At 41.3% G+C, this 21,521-nt stretch overlaps 1 protein-coding gene across 1 annotated transcript in view; it reads left to right on the forward strand.

Moving 5' to 3' along the window:
* megf10 (multiple EGF-like-domains 10) overlaps positions 1–21,521 on the forward strand; it is a 91,972-nt gene that overhangs the window by 25,953 nt on the left and 44,498 nt on the right. Inside the window, exon 5 of the mRNA XM_046066309.1 lies at positions 1,087–1,179. Coding sequence (XP_045922265.1) covers positions 1,087–1,179 — 93 coding nt within the window. The remainder of the gene's footprint in view (positions 1–1,086; positions 1,180–21,521) is intronic.

Genomic DNA, 21,521 nt, shown 5'->3' on the forward strand with positions numbered 1-21,521 from the left:
AGTACAAGAAAGGTGCTTAGCATCACACAAATTACACTATAAATCACATTCTCCAATGACCACAAATCTCTCAGGATATGTCATCATAAGTAACTGAAACACGCCCTGATAGTTTCATTCAAATTGAACACCAGGGAGCGCTATAAATGCAATCAAACTACAGATGATCTAACGCAAATCAGGCTACAAAATACAAAATGTTTGTCCAATCAACACAAAACTTCCAGGATATGTCTAGATAAGGACCTCACACATACACTGCAAGTCTCATTCAAATCAACCACTACGAGGCGCTATAAATGCACAATAACTGGATGTGGAATCACACAAATGAAGCTATTGATCAGAAAATGCCTGTCCAATCGTTACTAAACTTGCAGGATGTGTTTCATTACAATATTGAACCACGTGTGTGAAATAATTTTGATGGCGATATTGTGAAAAAAGGTTTGAACCCGGGAATCGCCGCTTGCGGCTATATTATTATTTGAAGCTTGCTTAAAAATTTTGCTTCAGTTCAAAGACAGACAGGTTACCAAACCACACTATTAAACCTCCCGTAAGAACACTTTTAAGTGCACAGAATTTTATAAAACTCTATGCAGAGATATTTAAACTTTCAACAGATACACCATCATTGATGACTGGAGGGTAGGTTTTATTTACTTACTTACTAATATGTCAAATGTGTGTTCTGAGTTTGTCCTGAAGTTCTGTACACAAGAGCCCAAACATCAATTGACAATAATTAGTTTAGAGCAGAAAACAATGATTGTTTAAAAGCGGTTCAGTCAAGTTATAAATAAAGTCTGATCCTTTTTTTACTGTTCTGGTCCTTTTTTGGATTAAGTCAAGCCTTTAGACATGGAATTCTCAAGTAAGCCAATTTTCACATCCCAAATAGATTTGCAAGTCCAAATTTTACGAGTCAGATTCAAGTGCTACGTCAATTATACAGCTCTGTTAAAGGGAAAGTATAAAGTGAAACTTTTGTTACCCCTACATAACTAATTCTATTGCAGATATATTTTTTAAAAGTCTTTGTGACTGTACTGATCCCAGTCTTCCTGTCTCCTCCATGTCCAGCTCATTGTGCAGAGAGCTGTGTTCACGGCCGTTGTATGGCCCCCAACACCTGCCAGTGTGAGCCGGGCTGGGGGGGCTCCAACTGCTCCAGTGGTAAGTCTCCAGCTGTTGCTGTCTGTGAACAGTTATTTCTTTGTGTGTGTGACTCTTTTCTGTGAAAGCACTCTGAACTTACAAGAGGAAAAACAGACTATGGTATCATATTACTGACTACTGCACTGTACTACACCAACAGTCAGACACACTACACAAGTAAAACACAGTGTCTTGCCATGGGTTTTTGTTAGATTTTTTGTTACATACATACATTTCCTATTCAATTAAATTTTATTTATATTGTCTGATTTGACATAAAACTACCGGTTTTCTCCCAATATGTTAATATACAGCCTATTATGATATAAATATCAACACATAATTTTGTAAATAAAAATGTGAAAAGTGGAGCAGTGCTGAGGATGAATTAAGAGATTAAGAGGCTGATAGCTTGGGGGGAAAACCTGCTCTGCAGTCTGGTGGTGCGGCAGCAGAAACTTCTATATCTCTTCCCAGAAGGCAGCAGGGTGAACAGGCTGTGGCTGGGTGGGTACTGTCCTTTAGTATCCTTTGGGCTCTGCAGACACCTCACCTCACCGATAACACTGATGCTCGGAAGGTACCAATGATCTTCTGAGCAGAGCCCTCCGGTCCTGGGCCGTGCACATCCCATGCCAGTTTGTGATGTTTCCAGTCAGTCTGCTTTCTGTTGCTCCTCTGTAAAAGCTGACAAGAACTTGGCGTGGGAATTTGGCCTTCTTAAACTTCCTCAAGATATACAGTCGTTTCTGAGCTTTCTTCACCAGCGTGGAGATGTGAGACGACCATGTCAGGTTCTCTGTGATGCTGATTCCCAGGAACCTGAAACTGTTCACCTGCTCCACCTCAGCTCTACTGATGTAGACAAGAGTGTGTGTTTTTATCTCCTTTTTCCTAAAATCAATGATCAGCTCCTTAGTTTTACTGACGTTGAGCAGTACCTTGTTCACTGAGCACCGCTCTACAAGATTATGAATTTCCTCCCGATATGAAGTCTCATCATTGTTTGAAATCCTCTCCGTGTCGGGGGATGCAGTCGTGGGTGTACAGCTGGAACAGGAGGGGGCCGAGCACACAGCCCTGGCGGGCTCCCGTGTTGAGCACTAGAGTGGAGGAGGTGAGTCCGCCAATCCGAACTGACTGGGGTCTGTTTGTGAGGAAGTCCAATATCCAGTTGCAGAGTGTGGTATTTAAACCCAGAGTGCTGAGTTTGCTGATCAGCTTCATGGGGAGATTGTTTTGAATGCTGAGCTGAAATCCACAAACAGCATTCTGATGTAGGTGTTGTTTTTCTCAAGGTGTGTGAGGGCTGAGTGGAGGGCAGTGGAGATGGCGTCCTCTATGGATCTGTTGGTTCTGAAAGCAAACTGCTGAGGGTCCAGGCTGGCTGGGATGTTGTTCATTATGTACTGAAGAACCAGTTTCTCAAAGCACTTCATCAGAACGGGGGTGAGAGCCACAGGGCGGTAGTCGTTCAGACTAGACACTGCAGACTTTTTAGGTACTGCAGTGATGGTGGCTGAACCCTCTCCTGAGACAGTGAGATGTTGAAAATATCTGTGATAACATCAATTAGCTGGTTGGCACAGGTTTTTGTACACGGCCAGCGATGTTATCAGGCCCAGCTGATTTACTTATATTCACTCTCAGCAGGACTCTCCTCACATCTGCTGTGGATACTGACAGGGGCCGGTCCTCTGGAGGTGGAGTAGACTTTACAGCTGACTCTTTGTTGAGGAGATCAGAGCGAGCATAAAAGGTGTTAAGTTCATCTGTTAATGTGGATTCACAAATGATGGGGGAGCTCCTGCTTTGGTAGCCTGTGATGTTTTTGATCTTTGGTGCTGTTGGTGTTGAGGTCTCTCTCCAGTTTCTGCTGATGTAACCACTTTGCCTTCTGGATGCCATCTTTCAGTCTCGCTCTGGCAGTGCTGTAAGCTTGTTTAAATGATTTTATCGTTTTAGTGATCAACACATCATCAACACATTTGCTGATGTATGAGGTCACTGATGATGTACAGGAGTAGGCGGGGGAGAGGGAAAGCCTTTTTCCAAACAAATTTTGTGTCACTCTTTTCCCTGCTCGCTTTTCTCTCTTTTTTCTCTGATGTTGCTAGTTATCGTTTCCAGAACTGTTGCACTCAGTCCAGTCCCGGCACTTTCCTTTCCAATATTGATTAATGTATTTCTGTCATAGGTGATCATACTTAGATGAGTTTCCATAATAAATATAGAAAAAATTAAGGGAGCTACTGGTCGCTGTGTCTACCCGCGCTGCCATTGCCATGGAAGAAGTAAGATAAGGTTAGTTTTAAAGAAACCAATAGTTTAATGTATGCTCAACTCTAAAATGCTTTAATATTGTTTTATTCGTGCACAACCCATGCATAACCCAAGTTAACATATGTCAGATAGTTAGCTAGAACATCACGTAAATCGATTTAGGCTAGGCTACTAAAACAAACACCAAAACTTAACAGGAAGTGTTAATCTGAATTGTAGCAATTTTTGCTAAAAATCGATAGACATCTGGAAACCTACACATTTCTAACCATGACCTTCTTTGGGTCTCAGTCAAGTTGCTGTTCTGAACTCAACAAGTCTTGGAAAATTACTGAGCAATTTAACCAATCAGAGGCAGCATTTTTATGATGTCATCAAGTAGACTTCTCAAAGTATTTTACAGTATTTTTAAACTACAAAATACAAAGCACTAAATTTTTGATACAACAGAAGGCCATTTTTATTAACCCTACCAAATACAAATTACAAAATCCAAAAATGTTGTATTTGAAATATAAATATCATAAATACTGCCCATCCCTGGCCTCTTTCTCTGAGGTCACATTGTTCACATTGTTCAACATTGTTTGTCTGTCAACCGAAGGATCCTAACAGTGGTGGTGGTACCTCTAAACATGGGTGAACAAAGATAGACCTACATGTAAAAACAAAAGCCTAAAAAATGAAACGACACCAAAACCAAGATTTGGTTTAAATTCAAATCCTGGTTTCCCCCCTGGAAATGTGTGTCTAAACAAAGGGTGGATTCTAAAGTTACATCAATATTTTTTACGTCAGCAACAGGATTTAATAAAACCAGGGATGGACATCTTTAGATGGGAGACTTTGCAAATTGTGGCAGGAAAAGCAATGAGGATAGCCTCAGATTTATCTTGGCCAATGTAACTGCAGGTCATCCGAGCATTAATATCTGGATCCAGGGAAGAGGGGCATCGCTGTGTGGGGCACAGGCTGATCACTTAGTGGACGGACTGGCAACATCATTGTAACAATAGGAGGTGTCCAGTGTGGAGATGTTAGGCTTAGGCAGTGGCAACGGATGAAAAATTTAGGATTATCTCATCCTTGCTCACACTTAATGTAAAACTTTTGGCAATATAGTGTACATCTACACACTTTATGCAGAGACACACACCTTAAATGCATAGGTTGTGTGGTAGCATAACTTATCTTTGCTCCACGGCATCTTGTCAGATGTGTGAGTCGTGTCCTCCATCTTGCTTCTCCTTTGTGTTAACTTTCCGTGTCCACCATCTTAAATTCTCATGTGACGCAGCCACTCACTGAACGACTTCTGACATGTTGCTTTCTCTTTCTCAAAACCCTGTCATTCTCTCCCATGCACATACACATCCACATGTGCCACACATTTGCATGCTGCCTTTATGCTTGTTGTAGTTGAAACATTATTCATTGTTGATCAGTGTTGCTAAAGTTAAATCAATTCAATTGCACTTTAAAGGGGAGTTGTTTGTGATTTTTTTGTGCATTTGTTGTGATAACAGCTGGTTGTGACAGTCTGTGCTCGGATTCAACCCTTCATTGTTCACCTTAAATATTGCCAATTTTACACCCCTTTTTGACCCTGCATCCAAGGTTCAGTGGTTGGTCCCTGATTCCAGGGTGGTACCCCGTTATTTTTAACTAATTATTAATTTTATTGATATTCATAATTTTATTGATCAAAACATATTATCAGAATCAGCTTTATTTGCCAGGTATGTGTACACATATAAGGAATTTGACTCTGGATTGTACATTGCTCACGATGTGCTTACTTATACAATAATACAATAATGAAATCAAACACAGGCTACAGAATAGAGAACACATATATACACACACTATAAACAAAAACAGACAGACAGATTGAGACAATAGTGCAATGAGCAGAGTGCAAAGGATGTAGGAGAAAATTATTATTGCCATTATTATTATTTTTATATACATGTCGGAGGTGGACGTGATATACAGGTACCTACACATACAAGCATACATGTACACATGAAGAGAGCAAAGAATGTTGGAATAAATAAATATTATGTGCAGGTGTTATGTACATGAGGTAGGTGGATTTGGTACACAGTATATACAATATACAATATGAACAGCTCTGAAATAGAGAATGATGAATAAATAATAAGTGTTAGCCAGTAAACAGGTGGCTGATTAGAGTTACTGGGTTATTGCACAGGAACTGTTCCTGACACTGTGAGTCAGAGTCAGCTGTTCATCAGAGTGATGGCTTGTAGGAAGAAACTGTTTCTGAGTCTGTTGGTTCTGGTGTACAGTGCTCTGTAGCGCCTACCAGAGGGGAGGAGCTGGAACAGGTTGTGTCTGGGGTGAGATGGAGCTGCAGTGATGTTTCCTGCCCGTTTCCTGACTCTGGAAATTTACAAGTCCTGAATGGAGGGCAGGTTGGCACTGATGATCATTTTCTGCAGTCCTGACTGTCCGTTGTAGTCTGTCCTTGTCCTTTTTGGTGGCAGATCCAAACCAGACAGTGATGGAGGTGCAGAGAACAGACTGGATGATGGCTGTGTAGAACTGGATCAGCAGCTCCTTAGGCAGGTTGAGCTTCCTGAGCTGACGCAGGAAGTATATCCTCTGCTGGGTCTTCTTGATGATGGTGTCAGTGTTGGGCTCCCACTTCAGGTCCTGGGATATAGTGGATCCCAGAAACCTGAAGGATTCCACAGCAGACACAGGGCTGTTGAGTAGGGCTCCTCAAGTCCACGATCATCTCCACAGTTTTGAGCGTGTTAAGCTCCAGGTTGTTCTGACCGCACCAGAGAGCCAGCTGATCAACCTCCCGTCTGAAGGCCGACTCATCACTGTCCCGGATGAGGCTGATGACCGTTGTGTCATCAGCAGACAGGAGTTTGACAGATGGGTCACCCGAGATGCGGTTGTTGGTGTAGAGGGAGAAGAGCAGTGGGGAGAGCACACACCCCTGGGGGGCGCCAGTGTTGATAGTCCGGGTGCTGGATGTGATGTTCCCCAGCCTCCACCTGTCAGTGGATCACAAACTTCCTGACTGGCAGGAAGTAGCAGGTGAGGCTGGGGAACATCACATCCAGCACAGTGAGCTGGGTGAGTTTGGTGCTGAGGATGTCCGGGATGATGGTGTTGAACAGAAACAGGATCCTTGCATATGTCCGTGGAGAGTCGAGGTGTTGCAGGATGTGATGCAGTCCCAAGTTGACTGCATCATCCACTGACCTGTTAGCCCTGTAGGCAAACTTAAATTTAAATATATATTTGTATATAAATGTTGACATGTATATAAACTTTCTATGAATGGTGTGCATATAAAATTGAAGTTAAGTTGATGTGATCTGGTGCAGGAGTGGGTTAGCCGACAAGCAGCTAAGTTTTTGATGTATTGTAGTTTGGTGGACGAACTGTGCAGAATGGCGTTGCAGTTATGTCTACTGCAATTTCAAAAAAACAGACCTTTTCAGGTGGCTTTCTGCCATGGACTTAGCATTAGAAAATTGCTCTTGACATATGGCCCGTTTAGGATTGGGTTTTCAAAGGTAATCAAACAACTGTGTGGTAAGTTAAAAACAATATATTTTTAAGGTTACTACATAAAGGAATTAATTTTTCCATTGCTTTTTTCGGGAGTGAGACCATACCTCTTAACAGTTCCATTAAATAGTATCATTACACAACTACATAATTGTGGAAGTAAAAGTCAAATTATTTCTGCATACTTTTGGGGCGGCTGTGGCACAGGGGGTAGAGCTAGAGGTTGACCGTTAATTGGAAGGTCGGCAGTTCAGTCCCAGCTCCCCCAGGTTGCATGTCGAAGTGTCCTTGGGCAACATACTGAACACCGAATTGCCCCTGGGGGCTGTTCTGCCAGTGTGTGAATATTAGTCTCTGTTTGAGCACTTACGCTCAGTGTGTGAATGTAGTGTAAAAGCGCTTTGAGTGGTCAAAAAGACTAGAAAGGCGCTATACAAATACGGAGCATTTACATGAGTGTTAAAAACAAATCTACGCTTAAAATGTTTGATCTATGTTAAAAAATCTTTGTATCCCTAACTAACCATACTGTAGTTTCCATGCACAAATATAGTAGATGACAAGAATTTAAAAAAGGTGGCATTGGACATGTCCAAAGACATGGAGTTCGAAGATTTGTGTGGTTTTACCAGAGAGGTCGGGTCTGACAAAGAGGCACCTTTTTCTGCATCATGGGAAATGTAAGATCCAATGTTTTTGGAGGTTGAACCATACTAGGGACTAAAAGTCAGCATATCTCTTGGCTGCTGCTGCAACTTTGATGTTGACTATTCATGCAGCAGGGGACAGAGTTTTCTCTTCTTGTCTTATGTGTTTGTCAGGTCATCTGTTGACACAAGGTCTCAGACGTCAGACCAGCATATGTCTTCAGGCTAATGTTAGTGCTGCATATCTGCCACAGTGTTGCTTGAACTCATCAGCCGATTACCACTAAGTTGTTTTGGGCCTTAAACAGTCATTGGATGAAAACATCAGTTATTTTGTTTGCACCAAACTTGTAGACAGTGTCCACTAAATGTCCGTGTGAAGTTAATTTTTTTTGGCTTATGAGCCTGTGAACGTGTCTCAATGCAGGCCTATGTACTGATATGCATGGTGTTCCTGTGTTGCTATCAGTGTCAGCCTGTAATAAAGGAACTCATTCTTGTGTCTGGGCTCTCCTCAGCCCCACTTGGCCTGTCTACACTCACACACAAAAGTTTCTCTTGTCAAAAGGAACTTAATGGAAGTATGAATGACTTGGAAATGTGATGCTTAATCATGAAAATAAGAGGTTTCATTTGGGAACTATGATGCCATCACTGTTATGTGTGTCCTGTTTTGCCTGCTTTTTTCCCCTATTTTTGAAGCAATGAAAAGCTGGTATTATTATACATACACGATAAATCTAATCGCAATCACAATCGCGATGTCGTCATGTGTGATTACATAACCGCAGAAAGTGTGCGATTTAATTAAACAGAAAAAGTGGGTGACACTATGAGTATCCCCGCCCACACAGGGCTCTCGCCTGTGCGTCTACAGATAGGCCTACTTGCAATCAGAAAAATTATTTATATGCAGTGTGCCAGTAACTTTTAAGACATCAACCTACCGTACCCCCCTCCCCTTCCCGCCGCTACTCCTTCAAAACATAGTTGGACTCACCAGTAGAGCACTGAGAGAAATGGTGCTCTGGTCATTCTGTGACGGAGACAGAGCGATGTCGTCAGCAGCTAAAGCGGTAAGACAGAGGGAAACTGGGAGAAGATAAGGAAGGTTTGGGATTGGATTGCTGGTCATTTAACGTTTGCTATATTGGTGCTTTTTGTCGTTCAACATGTTCAACTTTTCACAAAGGCGAAGTGCTTGTCAGTTTCAGTTTTCGTTAACCGACCAATCACAGCCTTAATTAAAGGTAATTTCTTAAACATTAATAAAAGTTTGATGTGCTACAGCAACTTTCAAATGTTAAACAATATGATTTTTGACAAGTTAGTTCTTAGCATTAACAAATAAGAAACCAATGTAGAGCCTTTTGCTTGCAAAGATTAAATAAATTTAAAAACCCCAGAAATGAAATGGCTGTAACTGAATTTAATATTCAACTAGTGTTAAAATAGTATACTATAATATGAAATTATAATGAATATAGTAATTAATATATATTATTGTTATACTAACAGTACAGTAGCAGTAACTGAACACTCTTTATTTAATGTTTTAATATTACACTAATACACTCATGTATACTAGTTCCTCCTCCAGGTTGTGTATAGAGCCTCTGCAGTAGACAGACGCAGATTTAGCCACAGCCAGGATGCCAGTGTGCCAGTATTTTCTCCTTCTAGCTGCCTCCTCCGTGGAGCAACACAAAAGTTGGAATAAATAAAACATGAATTGGTAAGCATTGTTAAATTGGTCTAAACAGAAAAAGTAGACAAAAGAGGGGAAGAAAAGGCAAAAGATATGGGTGATATTACTATAGTGAACAAGTAGTACCTGTCTGAATTATCCAGTTTAGCCAAAAATCTCACTTTATGTTTTCCAGGACTTAGGTATTGTTTGCAGTGTTTTGAGCACCACTGCTCATCGTCTGTTTTCCATATTGTTTGAACCTACTGTCCCTTCGGGGCAAATTAACTCACTGGGTTGTCCTAATTCAACTATGTTTATATGTGTTACCCCAAATCCATGTTCTCACAACTTTCACACTTCAGTGTGAGTACTACAATTTCTCTCAATAGTGTCCTCTGACTGTCTAGCTGTAATATTCCAGATACTCACAAATGTATATGTCAAAATATAAAGGTTAAGTATATTTATATTTATATATTTTATATATATTATAAAAGTTTTTAACTTAAGTTTTATGTGGGTTAAGGATTTTAGTCATCCGACATGGATTTTAAGCTAGATGACCGTCAAAACGCTATCAACACTACTGATCACAACAAAGTGACTAACGTTATGCTAGCCGAGATAACTCTTCCCCATGAGGACCGCACACTCCTTAAGAAAGAGAACAAAAAGATTGCTGACCTTATGGAAGACATCCGACGACTTTCAGAGGAACTCAAAGAGAAAGATTCCCTGCTGACTGGCTTTATGGATGTGGCTTCAGTACAAGCCAAACAGATTGTTTTTCTTAGCGCAACCGTTAACATCCAGGACACCGTGCTATGGGACCCCTCTGGCCTTCCTAGGCTTTCCTCCTGCTCGACCCCGAAGCATCAGTCAACTTGGGCTGAAGTGGTGGTCCGTGGCTGCAAGAGAGGCTCGGACGGGGCTGCCTCTCCTCCGCACATCAGCCTCTCCAACCGCTATGCAGCCCTGTCTAACGACACTCCGGTCACTCCAGCGGATGCACCTGCGGCTTCAAGTCTCCCTGATACGGATCTCTTTCGGCGGACAGTGCCTGCCGACACTGTTACATCTCCTCCACTGGTGACCAACGGTGATCGGTGAAAAACCTCCGCTTCCCGACGTAGGATCCTAAAGGAGGCTGTGCTCAGACGCTCCGGAGGCCGTCTCTACCCTGCACCGTCGGGTAGCCCTTCTCTCAGGTATGTTACTGCTACTCCAACACAACCCTCGGCAGCTCACACACTCCATCCTCAGTCCGCACGCAGTGTTGAAGCAGATTCTGCTCAGTCCTGCTCTGGAACCACACAACCGGCATCTCCTCGTCCTCTTTTCTCCCCAACCACACTAATAATTGGTGACTCCATAACCACAAACATCCGTTTCTTTAACGCTACCACTCACTGCTTCCCCGGTGCCACCACGGCTGACATTTAAAAAAAATTCCAGGACCTGATGCCATCGCTCCCATCCTCCATCACAAGAGTGATTGAGGAAGTGTCCATGTGGGAAGAAATGACACAGTTCTTCAGCAGTCTGAGCTGACAAAATCAGATTTTAACCATCTTTTTAACGTTTTAAAGCAGTGTGGAAAGTCCATTTTTATCTCTGGTCCCATTCCCACAGTTGGTCGCGGTGCTGGCCGCTTCAGTAGACTCCTTGGCCTCCCCAACTGGCTCCAGTCCGCCCGCAGGGCTCTCGGTGTGTGCTATGTCGATAACTTTAATATCAGAAATGTTAGCTGCTCACATACAGCATGTGATGCGGTCCTCCACACATGACTTACGTGAATGACTAATCATTCATGCAGCACACCTGGACACACCACTGGTCACTGAACAGATCTCTGCCTCACTGCCACAAACAACTGTCTCCACCTGCTGGCATGTAAAGCCGTCTGCTACCAGCGCTGTTCCAAAGACTGTCCTGTCATCATCACGAATAGACCAGTAAACCGAAATGTGCACATCCCACACAGAAATCATAGTAATCTTATAAGGATTAGGACAACTGCACCAACTCCAGCACCCACAACAAATGCATTTAAAATACCTCTCTTCAATGTGAGATCACTGTCAAGTAAGACTTTTATCTTAAATGATTTTATCTTGTCTGCAAATCTAGATTTTATGTTTTTAACTGAATCCTGGTTGCAAATGAATGACTACAGCCAGCTAGCTGAACTGTGTCCGCCTCAATATGATTGTTTTAGTCAACCGAGGGTCAGTGGTCATGGTGGTGGGCTAGTGAGCGTGTATAGGAAATATTTAAAATGTCATCAAGTACGCTGTGATGATTTTAACTCCTTTGAAGTTCTCACTCTTAAACTTGGAGGGCTGCAACCTATCATATTTTTATCAGAACTTCCTGAATTTTTATCTACTCTGGTTTTAAATTATGACAGAATTATTCTTTGTGGCCATTTTAATATTCATGTTGATGACCCCACCAATGTTAATGCAACTGACTTTTTAAATAGGACCACTTCTTTTAACTTCAAACAACATGTCAAAGGGCAAACCCATAACCGTGGTCATTCACTGGACTTGGTTTTTACCCTGGGTGTCAGCATTTCCTCTGTGGGATTAGTGGACATGACCATATCTGACCACAGATGTATTGTTTTTAGCTGCGATTCGCCTGTTACTCATGCCGCCTCACCAAGCTCCGTGTGTTCTCGCATCTTTAATGAACAAAGTGTTTCAAAGTTTTGCACATCCTTTCAGTGCCAAAGCCAACACCTGTCTGATTCCAACACCAACAATTTGGTTGATCACTTCAATCAAATCTGCTTGTCGTCACTAAATATTACTGCTCCTCTAAAGGTTAGGCCTACGTCTAAAGCTAGTAAGCAACCCTGGATAAATGACAGCATTTGCATCCTAAAAAGGGAATGCGGGAAAGCAGAGTGCAGATGGAAAAAAAAGTCTCCAAGTCCATTACCTCAGTTTGAAGGATTTATTAATTAACTACAATAACATGGTTAAGGATGCGAGGACACATTATTTTTCTGAACTCATTACTACACATAAACACAATCCCAGGTTTCTGTTTAAGACTGTGGATCAGCTGGTAAACCCAGCCCCTCCTTGTGCCTCAGCTGGAAGTAATGATGTTTTTATCTTATTTTACCAATAAGGTGGTGTCAATCAGAGCCTCTATTACCCCCGCGGCCTCTTACTCAGAGGTCCCTCACCAGCAACAAGAGAGTTTTAACCAGTTTTATCCCATCGACTTGTCTGAGCTCTTAAAAACAGTATCACAAATGAGAGTGTCCTCCAGCCCACTTGATGTAATACCTACAAAGTTTTTACTGAAAGTAATGATTCTGTTGGGCCCCATTTGATCTCTGTTTTTTACAGCTCCCTATCTACTGGTTGTGTCCCTGGTTATTTTAAAACGGGTTGCGTGAACCCACTTTTAAAGAAACCTGGTTTAGATCCCTCCCTCCCACAAAAGAGACCAATTTCAAAACTGCCTTTTATTGCGAAGATTCTAGAAAGAATTGTGTCCAAACAGCTGCTCACTGTACTGGAAAATAACAAATTATTTGAAAAGTTTCAATCTGGTTTCAGGAATTACAACAGCACTGACATTTCTCTGCTTAAAGTCACTAATGACCTTTTAATGTCCGCTGATGATGGCATGTGCTCAGTCCTTGTACTCCTGGACCTTAGTGCTGCTTTTGACACCATTGATCACAACATCATGTTAGACAGACTGAGGCACTGGGTGGGGCTCTCTGGTACTGCCCTAGAATGGTTTTCATCCTACCTGTCAAATAGGAAGTTTTGCGTGTCTGTAAACAACTATGTCTTCTTCTGTCCAGTTAAATATGGTGTGCCTCAGGGGTAGGTCTTAGGACCCATTTTGTTTTCCTTGTATCTGCTTCCCCTTGGACATATTATCAGTAAACATGGTATTTCTTTTCATATTTATGCTGATGACACAAAAATGTACTTGCCTGTCAGATCCACAGAACCTGGAATGCTGAGTTCACTTACCACCTGCCTTTTGGAATTGGATGTCAAATAATTTCCTCCAGCTGAACAACACTGAAATCCTGGTCATTGGGTCCCAGCAGATGGCAAAACAAATACTGCCATTTGCTGGTTCCCTAGTAAATCACATTAAGCTTGTTGCAAAGAACCTTGGTGTTTGGTTTGATAGTATTTAAATTTTGAGCAGCACACCACAAAGCTTGTTCAATCATGTTTTTATTACCTTAGAAATATAGCAAAAATTTGATCTATGTTAACTTTTAAGGACACAGAGACCACACGGCTTCATCTCACGCCTGGATTATTGCAACAGCCTTTTCACTTGTTTAACCCAAAAATCTACTGATCGATTCCAGACTGTCCAGAACTCAGCTGCCAGGCTTTTAACCAGAACAAAGAAATATGACCACATTATCCCTATTTTAAAGGGGCGGCTGTGGCTCAGGAGGTAGAGCGGGTTGGCCGTTAATCGGAAGGTCGGCGGTTCAATCCCTGGCTCCCCCTGGTTGCGTGTCGAAGTGTCCTTGGGCAAGATACTGAACCCCGAATTGCCCCTGGCGGCTATTCCGCCAGTGTATGAGTGAGTGTGAATGTTAGTTTCCGTTTGAGCACTTAGGCTCAGTGTATGAATGTGTGTGACTGGTGAATGCAGATGTAGTGTAAAAGCGCTTTGAGTGGTCAAAAAGACTTTAAAATTTTATTGATCACTTTTAAAGCTCTTCATGGCCTCTCACCTTGTTATATTTCTGACCATTTAGTCCCATAAGCACCAGCACGTACCTTGAGATCCTCGGGCAGAGGTCTGTTGTCTGTTCCAGAGTCTCGACTGAAAACTAAAGGGGCTGTCAGGGCCCCGAAGCTCTGGAACAGCCTGCCCGAGGAAATCAGGTCTGCTGAGTCAGTGGACTCTTTTAAGTCCCTTCTTAAAACGTACTTTTATAGGAGAGCCTTTCCCGATTTAATTTGACTTTATTTTATCCCTTTTATTTTATTCTATTTTACTAATTTTATATTTATCTTAAACGTGTATTTTAGTCTTTTCAATGTTATCTTGCTTTTATCATGTATTGTTTTTGTATTATTGTCTTTTGGGTATTATTGTCTTTACACTTGTTAAAGCACTTTGTAACTTGTTTTTGAAAAGTGCTTTACAAATTAAGATTATAATTATTATTATTATTATTATTATTATTATTATTATTATTATTATTATTATTCCTGCCTGTGGCCATCAAACTTTAAAAGTCCTCCCTCTAAGTGTCTGACACACGGATACTTAGTTTGTTATTATACTGGACATTATTACTAGTGCTGGGCAGCGATTAAAATTTGTAAGCGTGATTACTTGCAGGGGGCAGCGCGGTGGTGCAGTGGTTAGCACTGTTGCTTCACAGCAAGAAGGTAGTGGGTTCCAACCCCAGTTCCCCCGGCCTTTCTGTGTGTTTGCATGTTCTCCCTGTTTTTGCGTGGGTTCTCTCCAGGTGCTCCAGCTTCCTCCCACCATCCAAAGACATGCAAGCTAGGTTGATTGGTGACCCTAAATTGTCCTTAGGCGTGAGTGGTTGTTTGTCTTTGTGTGGCCCTGCAATGGACTGGCAACCTGTCCAGGGTGTACCCCACCTTTTGCCCGATGTCAGCTGGGATTGGCTCCAGCCCCCCGCGACCCTGTACGCAGGATAAGCGGTTGACGATGGATGTATGGATGGATGGATTAATTGCAAGAAAATCATACGTTGTTATGCGCAAAATTTAATAATGAATTCTAAAGTAGTGTATTGCGCACTTTTATTTTGCTATATACACATAAGCGCAATAACGTGGTTTGCTAGCACTTTAAACTAATAAGGTGCTTTTTACCAGCAGTATTCTACACAGTAGCAATAAAATATAACATGGCAGTGATCTAGTCTACACATTTGACTTGAAAGTGGAGAACTGTCTGTGTATGTGTTTTCCTTTGAAAAATCAGCAAATATAATTATATTGGGTCAGTCACTTACATCATTCAGCCACTGTTCATTCATCGCCCCCTTCAGTGATAATCTTTAATTTCCTTAAGAGCCAACAAAGACTCATGCATTGACTGTTTTACAGGTCAGGGGGTCCCAACAATATGTCTGAGGAGCACTTTGGGGGCCATGAACTGGGAAACAAGGAAATGAGGAAGGGCTGTGTTCAGGGGTAAGCAGGAATAATAGAAGAACGCTGTGTGGTAGGAAATGACCTGGGGCACTGGAGCATGTGGTGTAGTGCACATGAGAACAACACAAGATGTTCAGCAGACCTCAAGTTCAGCTATGAGAAGATAGCAACAACACAAGAAACTGCATATCTTAGTCTATGTAAGATCCTTTTTTGTGTGTTTTAACCCTACAGTACATAACTTCGTCACCTGTTATACAAGATACAAGGATACAAGATACAATTGTTTGTTTATTTGTCAGTACAAGGTTGTATAACGAAAACATTTGTAGTCCCTTCATGCAACACACGCAACATATAGTTAAGTGTAGGCCTATATTAAAATATGGTAACATATAAAATAAAACAATATATACAGTTATTTACATAGGCTACACGTATACACCCCGAACATTCCACAGTGCATTTTTTGAATTTGCATCTCGGATGAATGTAAACAGCACAAACCAGATGATAATATGAAAGTTTCATCTTCACAATAAACAGTCTGACATTTGGAAAACAGAGACCATCTTGACTCGGAACATGGACCACCTGCTGAGTGCTTGATCGGGGATGTTGATGGGGCAAATCTCTGTAACGATGTGTGCACAACAGTCTCTGTCCTCACATCACATCGTTGTTTTGTGATTTTATTCCACATGAGGTTAATCTTTTAGGTTTCTTTATATACTAAGTCTATTTAGTCATGTGACATAAGAAAAATAAGGGAATGATATAGGCCTGAGAGGTTTAAAGGTTTAGTGTGTAAGATTTAGTAACATCTAGCGGTGAGGTTGCGAATTGCGCTCCCCTCCCCCCTTCTAAGAGTGTAGGACAGCTACGGTGACTGACACAGCACAAAAGGTGTCTCTTCTGAGACAGCAGAGAGTTGCCACTCAAGAAGTGAGGTTTCTTTAGGTAGACATAGTATTAAGAAATTATATTTACCTAATTATACAGTAAAACCATTTATTATTGCGACTTCGCCACTGACAGATAACATGGAAAATGTAAGCCAAGAGTGTGAAACGTTGTCATTGTCACCACAGTCCATTATAAATTTTGCGTCATTCACAAGAAAAACAAGTTAGTTTTCTTGGTGATTTTGGACTGTCAAAACTGTGTGCCAGCAATAATATCTGGCCCATGGTCAGATTATCATGCTTTGACAGCGGTACTGAAATAGATCTCAGTCATGTCAGCAACAGTAACTCACATAACCACCTCCTCTTTAGTGGTTTTGCCTGCAAAATAAAAGTGCGCGAATGTTTGCAGCAATGCTTTTTTTCCGTTGATTTGAGAACTTTTACTTTGAAAAATTCTGAACAACATTAAAATGAGTCTGTAGCCTGCTTGACACACCTCTGAATCAGCCGTCAGAAAATGTGACTCCCCTAAATGACCTCAGTATCTTGAGATACTGGGGAAATTAAACTGCATCCGATGGTTCATGGATGCAGCTCAAACACAGGAACACAAACACTGCAGCACATGCTTTATTCTGAGCATGTGTGTAGCTTCATGATGAATTTGTTGAAGAGGGGAAAAAAACTTTTTTACTACATGCGTATTCAATGTAGTGATGAGCATCTACACAGAATTCTACAAGAAGAAGAAGAAGAAGAACGTAGTGATGAAACGCGCTCTGTAACGCCGTTTGTAGATAGAAATGTCTCATTCCAAGGTAATAAAAACATAATGGTTCATTATGGAAGGTCTTTATACACCACTGAAAACATAATTATGGATCTTATATCTCATTTCTGTCACTAGATCCTCAGAAATATTAAACACTGAACTGTTTAAGAGTTTTTTGTAGAGTTCATTTACATTCATTGCTCTCAAAAAAGAGGACTTTTTTGGAATTTCCATCTATCTTAAAGGAGGTATGTGTTTAAGTCAACTGTGACTTAGACTTAGGAATTTGTGAGTTCTAGCCATACAATCCCTGTCTCTTAGAAGTTACATTTATGGCTGAATGGTTTTGCCAAATATATTTAGTGGGTATATGTAATTCCTGTGGAGATTATGTTGACTGAAGTTTGACATTCTTTTACTGCACAGGGTGGTGGTCGGGTGGAGGGTGGACATAAAAAGTAAGAAAGAAATAAAAAGACTTTGTCACCACAAACACTTTGGTTAAAGTTAAGGAAGGAAAGTGGTTTTGGTTAAATATAGTGAACGTATGTCATGTTGACTTTTCAATATTTAACCAAGACCACTATCTTTAGCTGTCTAAACAGGATAAAAAAGCATTTGTCACGCTCTAGGTCCACAAACAGATATTGTGTATATGACATTACCATTTCCTCAGTATGTTGATAAAAAATCAAAGTGGGTGGGATTACCTTGGATTTTACTGTGTTTTGAAAAAAGGCCAACCTTTGATGGAAATATTTTTTATTTTGTAAAAACATGGTGAAAAAGCATCTTGTGCTTATGATACATACATATGTAATATTTTTAAAATAAATATTTATATTTCTTTTGTAAAGCTACATGAGTGATTGATGTAATTCTCATGGAAAACTGGAGAAATGCTACAGATGTGTTTTCTCACTGGAAATCCTACGTATCGGTGTGAAAGGCGTTTTCTGTTCCCATGAGTGCAACATGCCTGGCAGACTGGGTAATCACTAAACTGATGGGAAAACATCCTGGTCCCAGTCTCTCCACAGTGTGCACATTCAGAGCTGAGCCAACGCTCAACAACTGGCAGCTCAAGTTACTAGCTGAAGGCGTTTTCTCTACTTTACCGACTAGTTTTGTTTACTGCTGTAGATAATGACTGTGGATAACATTTTGAGGTCTTAAAGATTTGTTCTCCATGATTGACATGTAGTCAAAAACTTGAGATCCTGCCTGAGACTGATGCATACAGCCTTGTGACCAAACAAGGCACAGTGAAGTCTCTTTTGTTCACGGCCATGTTGAATGGGCCAGTGAAAGAGAACAGTTTGTTCTCCTGCAAGCAGATGAGAAGCCCCGAGCTCCTGGAGTTTGGCCTTTCTTCAATCTAGGTTAGGTTTCACAAAGGTAGCAGGAAGGCAGATTTGAATGCAGCAGGGGTTTACATGTGCATCTCAGTATCTCTAATCTCTTCTTCCTCTTTGTCTGCCACCCCTCCCCCTTCAGTCCTCGCCACTGTTTGTCACACAGGGCCAGACTGCCAGAGGAAAAGGAAGTATGCACTTTTTATCAGGTCAGAGTAAAGCAGGCTAATGCAGGAGCAATAAAAGGAGCCTGTTAATCACTTGAATAACTTCAAAATGGTTGAATGGTTGGAGATGGCTGTGTTACTCTGCATGCCAAGCACATAAACACCAGGCCGTGTTTATGTAGTAGAATAGAGGAGCCAGAGCTCAAAAGAAATTCATTGTATTTAAACAAAAATACCATATTTTTGGTACTGTTTGTATAAGTAATTACGATCTACAACAATAATGGTAATAAATAACAATAAAGGTCCACTTATTAGCTTATTGCCAACATATGTGTACCAGTTTTCAGATCACCATTTACAAGGTTTCAAACCCGGAAAACAAGATAATACACTGGGAGAATAGTAACAAATTTGAAATTCTGAATATTTGCTGGCGCAAAACCATAAAAAGAAGGAACTCAAATACAAAGTAATGTTTGCAGAGATTTGAATCTCAGCAACCCATGGATACGCCGTTGAAGGAAAACTCACAAGCTTTAGGTTACAACCCTACAGGTTAAGGGTTTTCTGAGATAGGTTTGAAGTAGATACGGTCAACCTGCAAGAAATGGTTCATCACAGCCTAGGAGTAGTCACTTTTTCACTATGAGTGAATATTAGCTTGTAAACGTGTTCAGGGCAGGACTGTAATCAAACTTGTAAAGTTTGGTGCAGTTGTGAGCACTGAAGTTACAACTTCCTGTTTCATAGCGAATCATCGAATTTGGATGCCACCCCATAGGCACGCTCAGAAAGTGGACACACCGCTAGTAGTAGCCTACCAGTTGGTCCAGGGGCTTCATCTTAATGATGGTTGGTTTAAGGCTAAATATTTTCAACTTCAGAAAGGGGTCGGACTGCCAGAAAGGTTAAGAACCCCTGGTTTAGGCAATGGCTCCAAGAGGCTTTTATGTACGTCTGGACATGATACATGTGCCACAGAATTTCGTGCATGTAGGTCAAACGTGCCGTGGTGGCGGCTTCGTTAAAGGTCACTTCCTGTTGCCAGCAGGTGGCGCTATGACTATGGGTGAATGTTGGCATGTACATGTGTTCAGGGTGGGACTCTTATCAAATCTGAATCAGATCTGAGCATGTACAGTAAAGTTACAACAACTTCCTGTGTCATGGGAAACTTCACCACCATGCCAGCGTCATGGATTAATGTAAATGCTCCGTATTTGTATAGCGCCTTTCTAGTCTTTTCGACCACTCAAAGCACTTTTACATTACATCTGCATTCACACACTGAGCCTAAGTGCTCAAACAGAAACTAACATTCACACACATTCATACACTGGTGGAACAGGGGTAATTCGGGGTTCAGTATCTTGCCCAAGGACACTTCGACACGCAACCAGGGGGCGCCAGGGATTGGCCCAATGTGTTAATGGTTTTGTGGGATAGTTTTGAAGTTGATATGGCGAACCTGCGAGAAGTAGTTCATCACAGTGTAAAACGTGTCATTTCTTGTTGCCAGCAGGTTTTGCTATGACTTTGAGTGAATATTGGCATGTGGATGTGTTCAGAGCGGGACTGTCATGATACGTGTAAAATTTGGTGCAGATGTACAGAGCATGTACACTTAAGTTATAACAACTTCCTGTTTCATGGCAAATTGTAGATTTTCCATGCCACGCCACAGGCACGTGGATGGAAACTCACCGTTTGTACAACTTTTAATTGTCACAGACTGCACAGCAAAAATCGGACTAATTCTCTAGGAGGAGTTTGTTTAAATACGGACCATGTAAATGGTGAAATATGGGTTAAAATTGCTCTTTCAAGTCAAAAAGGCTGACTTCCTGTTGAGTTTAGGGTATGGATCCTTGAGGCTTTGTTGTGTTTTTTTATCATGCAAATCTCCCTAAAGATTTGTTCATGTAGCATGAATGTGGCGCAGGGGCTAATATTTTCAAATTTTCTTTTGAGCTGTGGAGCCTTTCAAGTAAACAAAAAGGTGCCTCAAAAACTGAACTGGTTCACTGTGCGTTATGTGATGCAAAACACATACAAATGTAGTGAACAACGATGTGGATTTGTGCATTTCACATTGAATAAATTTGGAGCTACCCTAAATTCCTTTCTCCTCCCCAGAGAAGATGGGGAGGGGTCAAAGTTGCTTTCTCTAAGTGCTAGCCCGACCATAAAACTGGCACCTTTTTGATTCCGAAGCTGATAACGCGGGGCCTGACTGTTAAACTGACAAAAGGACACGAACCAGCCATTGGCATCTCCCTGAACAGCCTATCAAAACTTACCCCACCACACACGTTTCCGTGGAAACTGACCTTATTCTTTGTTTATTACCACATCAAAAGGATACTCCTTGTCTCACCTAAGTGTGACATGTTCCAGACACTGAACTTTGGATGACAAAGGACTGCAGTCTCCGAAAGACTCAAAGCATCTAATTAAATTTAATTAAATCTTAAGTTACCTGAATATGTTTGCCTCTATTTGAGTAGTTATGTTAACTGTTGTTGCTATCTGTTGTTGATATTAGTGCTGAAAAGAAGTTACTGGTGCAGTGTTTTTATTTTCAGCAAGACACTCCTTCATCTAATGTAATCAATGCGTGTTCATAATACTTTCTTACAAAATCCCTTTAGAAATGATGACAAAGATGTTTTACTATACTCTTAATCGCCAGCTTGAATTTAAGGATGAATCAACAAATTCCCCGGTTCCTAAGGAGAGACGATCTTTGATTTAATCCAAGCTTTCCTCATGTAACCTGAGCTCCCCCAAGTGGACGAAATAAGTATTACATGCCCTCGTCGGAAATGCGG

This window comes from Micropterus dolomieu, linkage group LG13 (assembly GCF_021292245.1).
Source record: "Micropterus dolomieu isolate WLL.071019.BEF.003 ecotype Adirondacks linkage group LG13, ASM2129224v1, whole genome shotgun sequence".
In the NCBI taxonomy this organism is placed as follows: Eukaryota; Metazoa; Chordata; class Actinopteri; order Centrarchiformes; family Centrarchidae; genus Micropterus; species Micropterus dolomieu.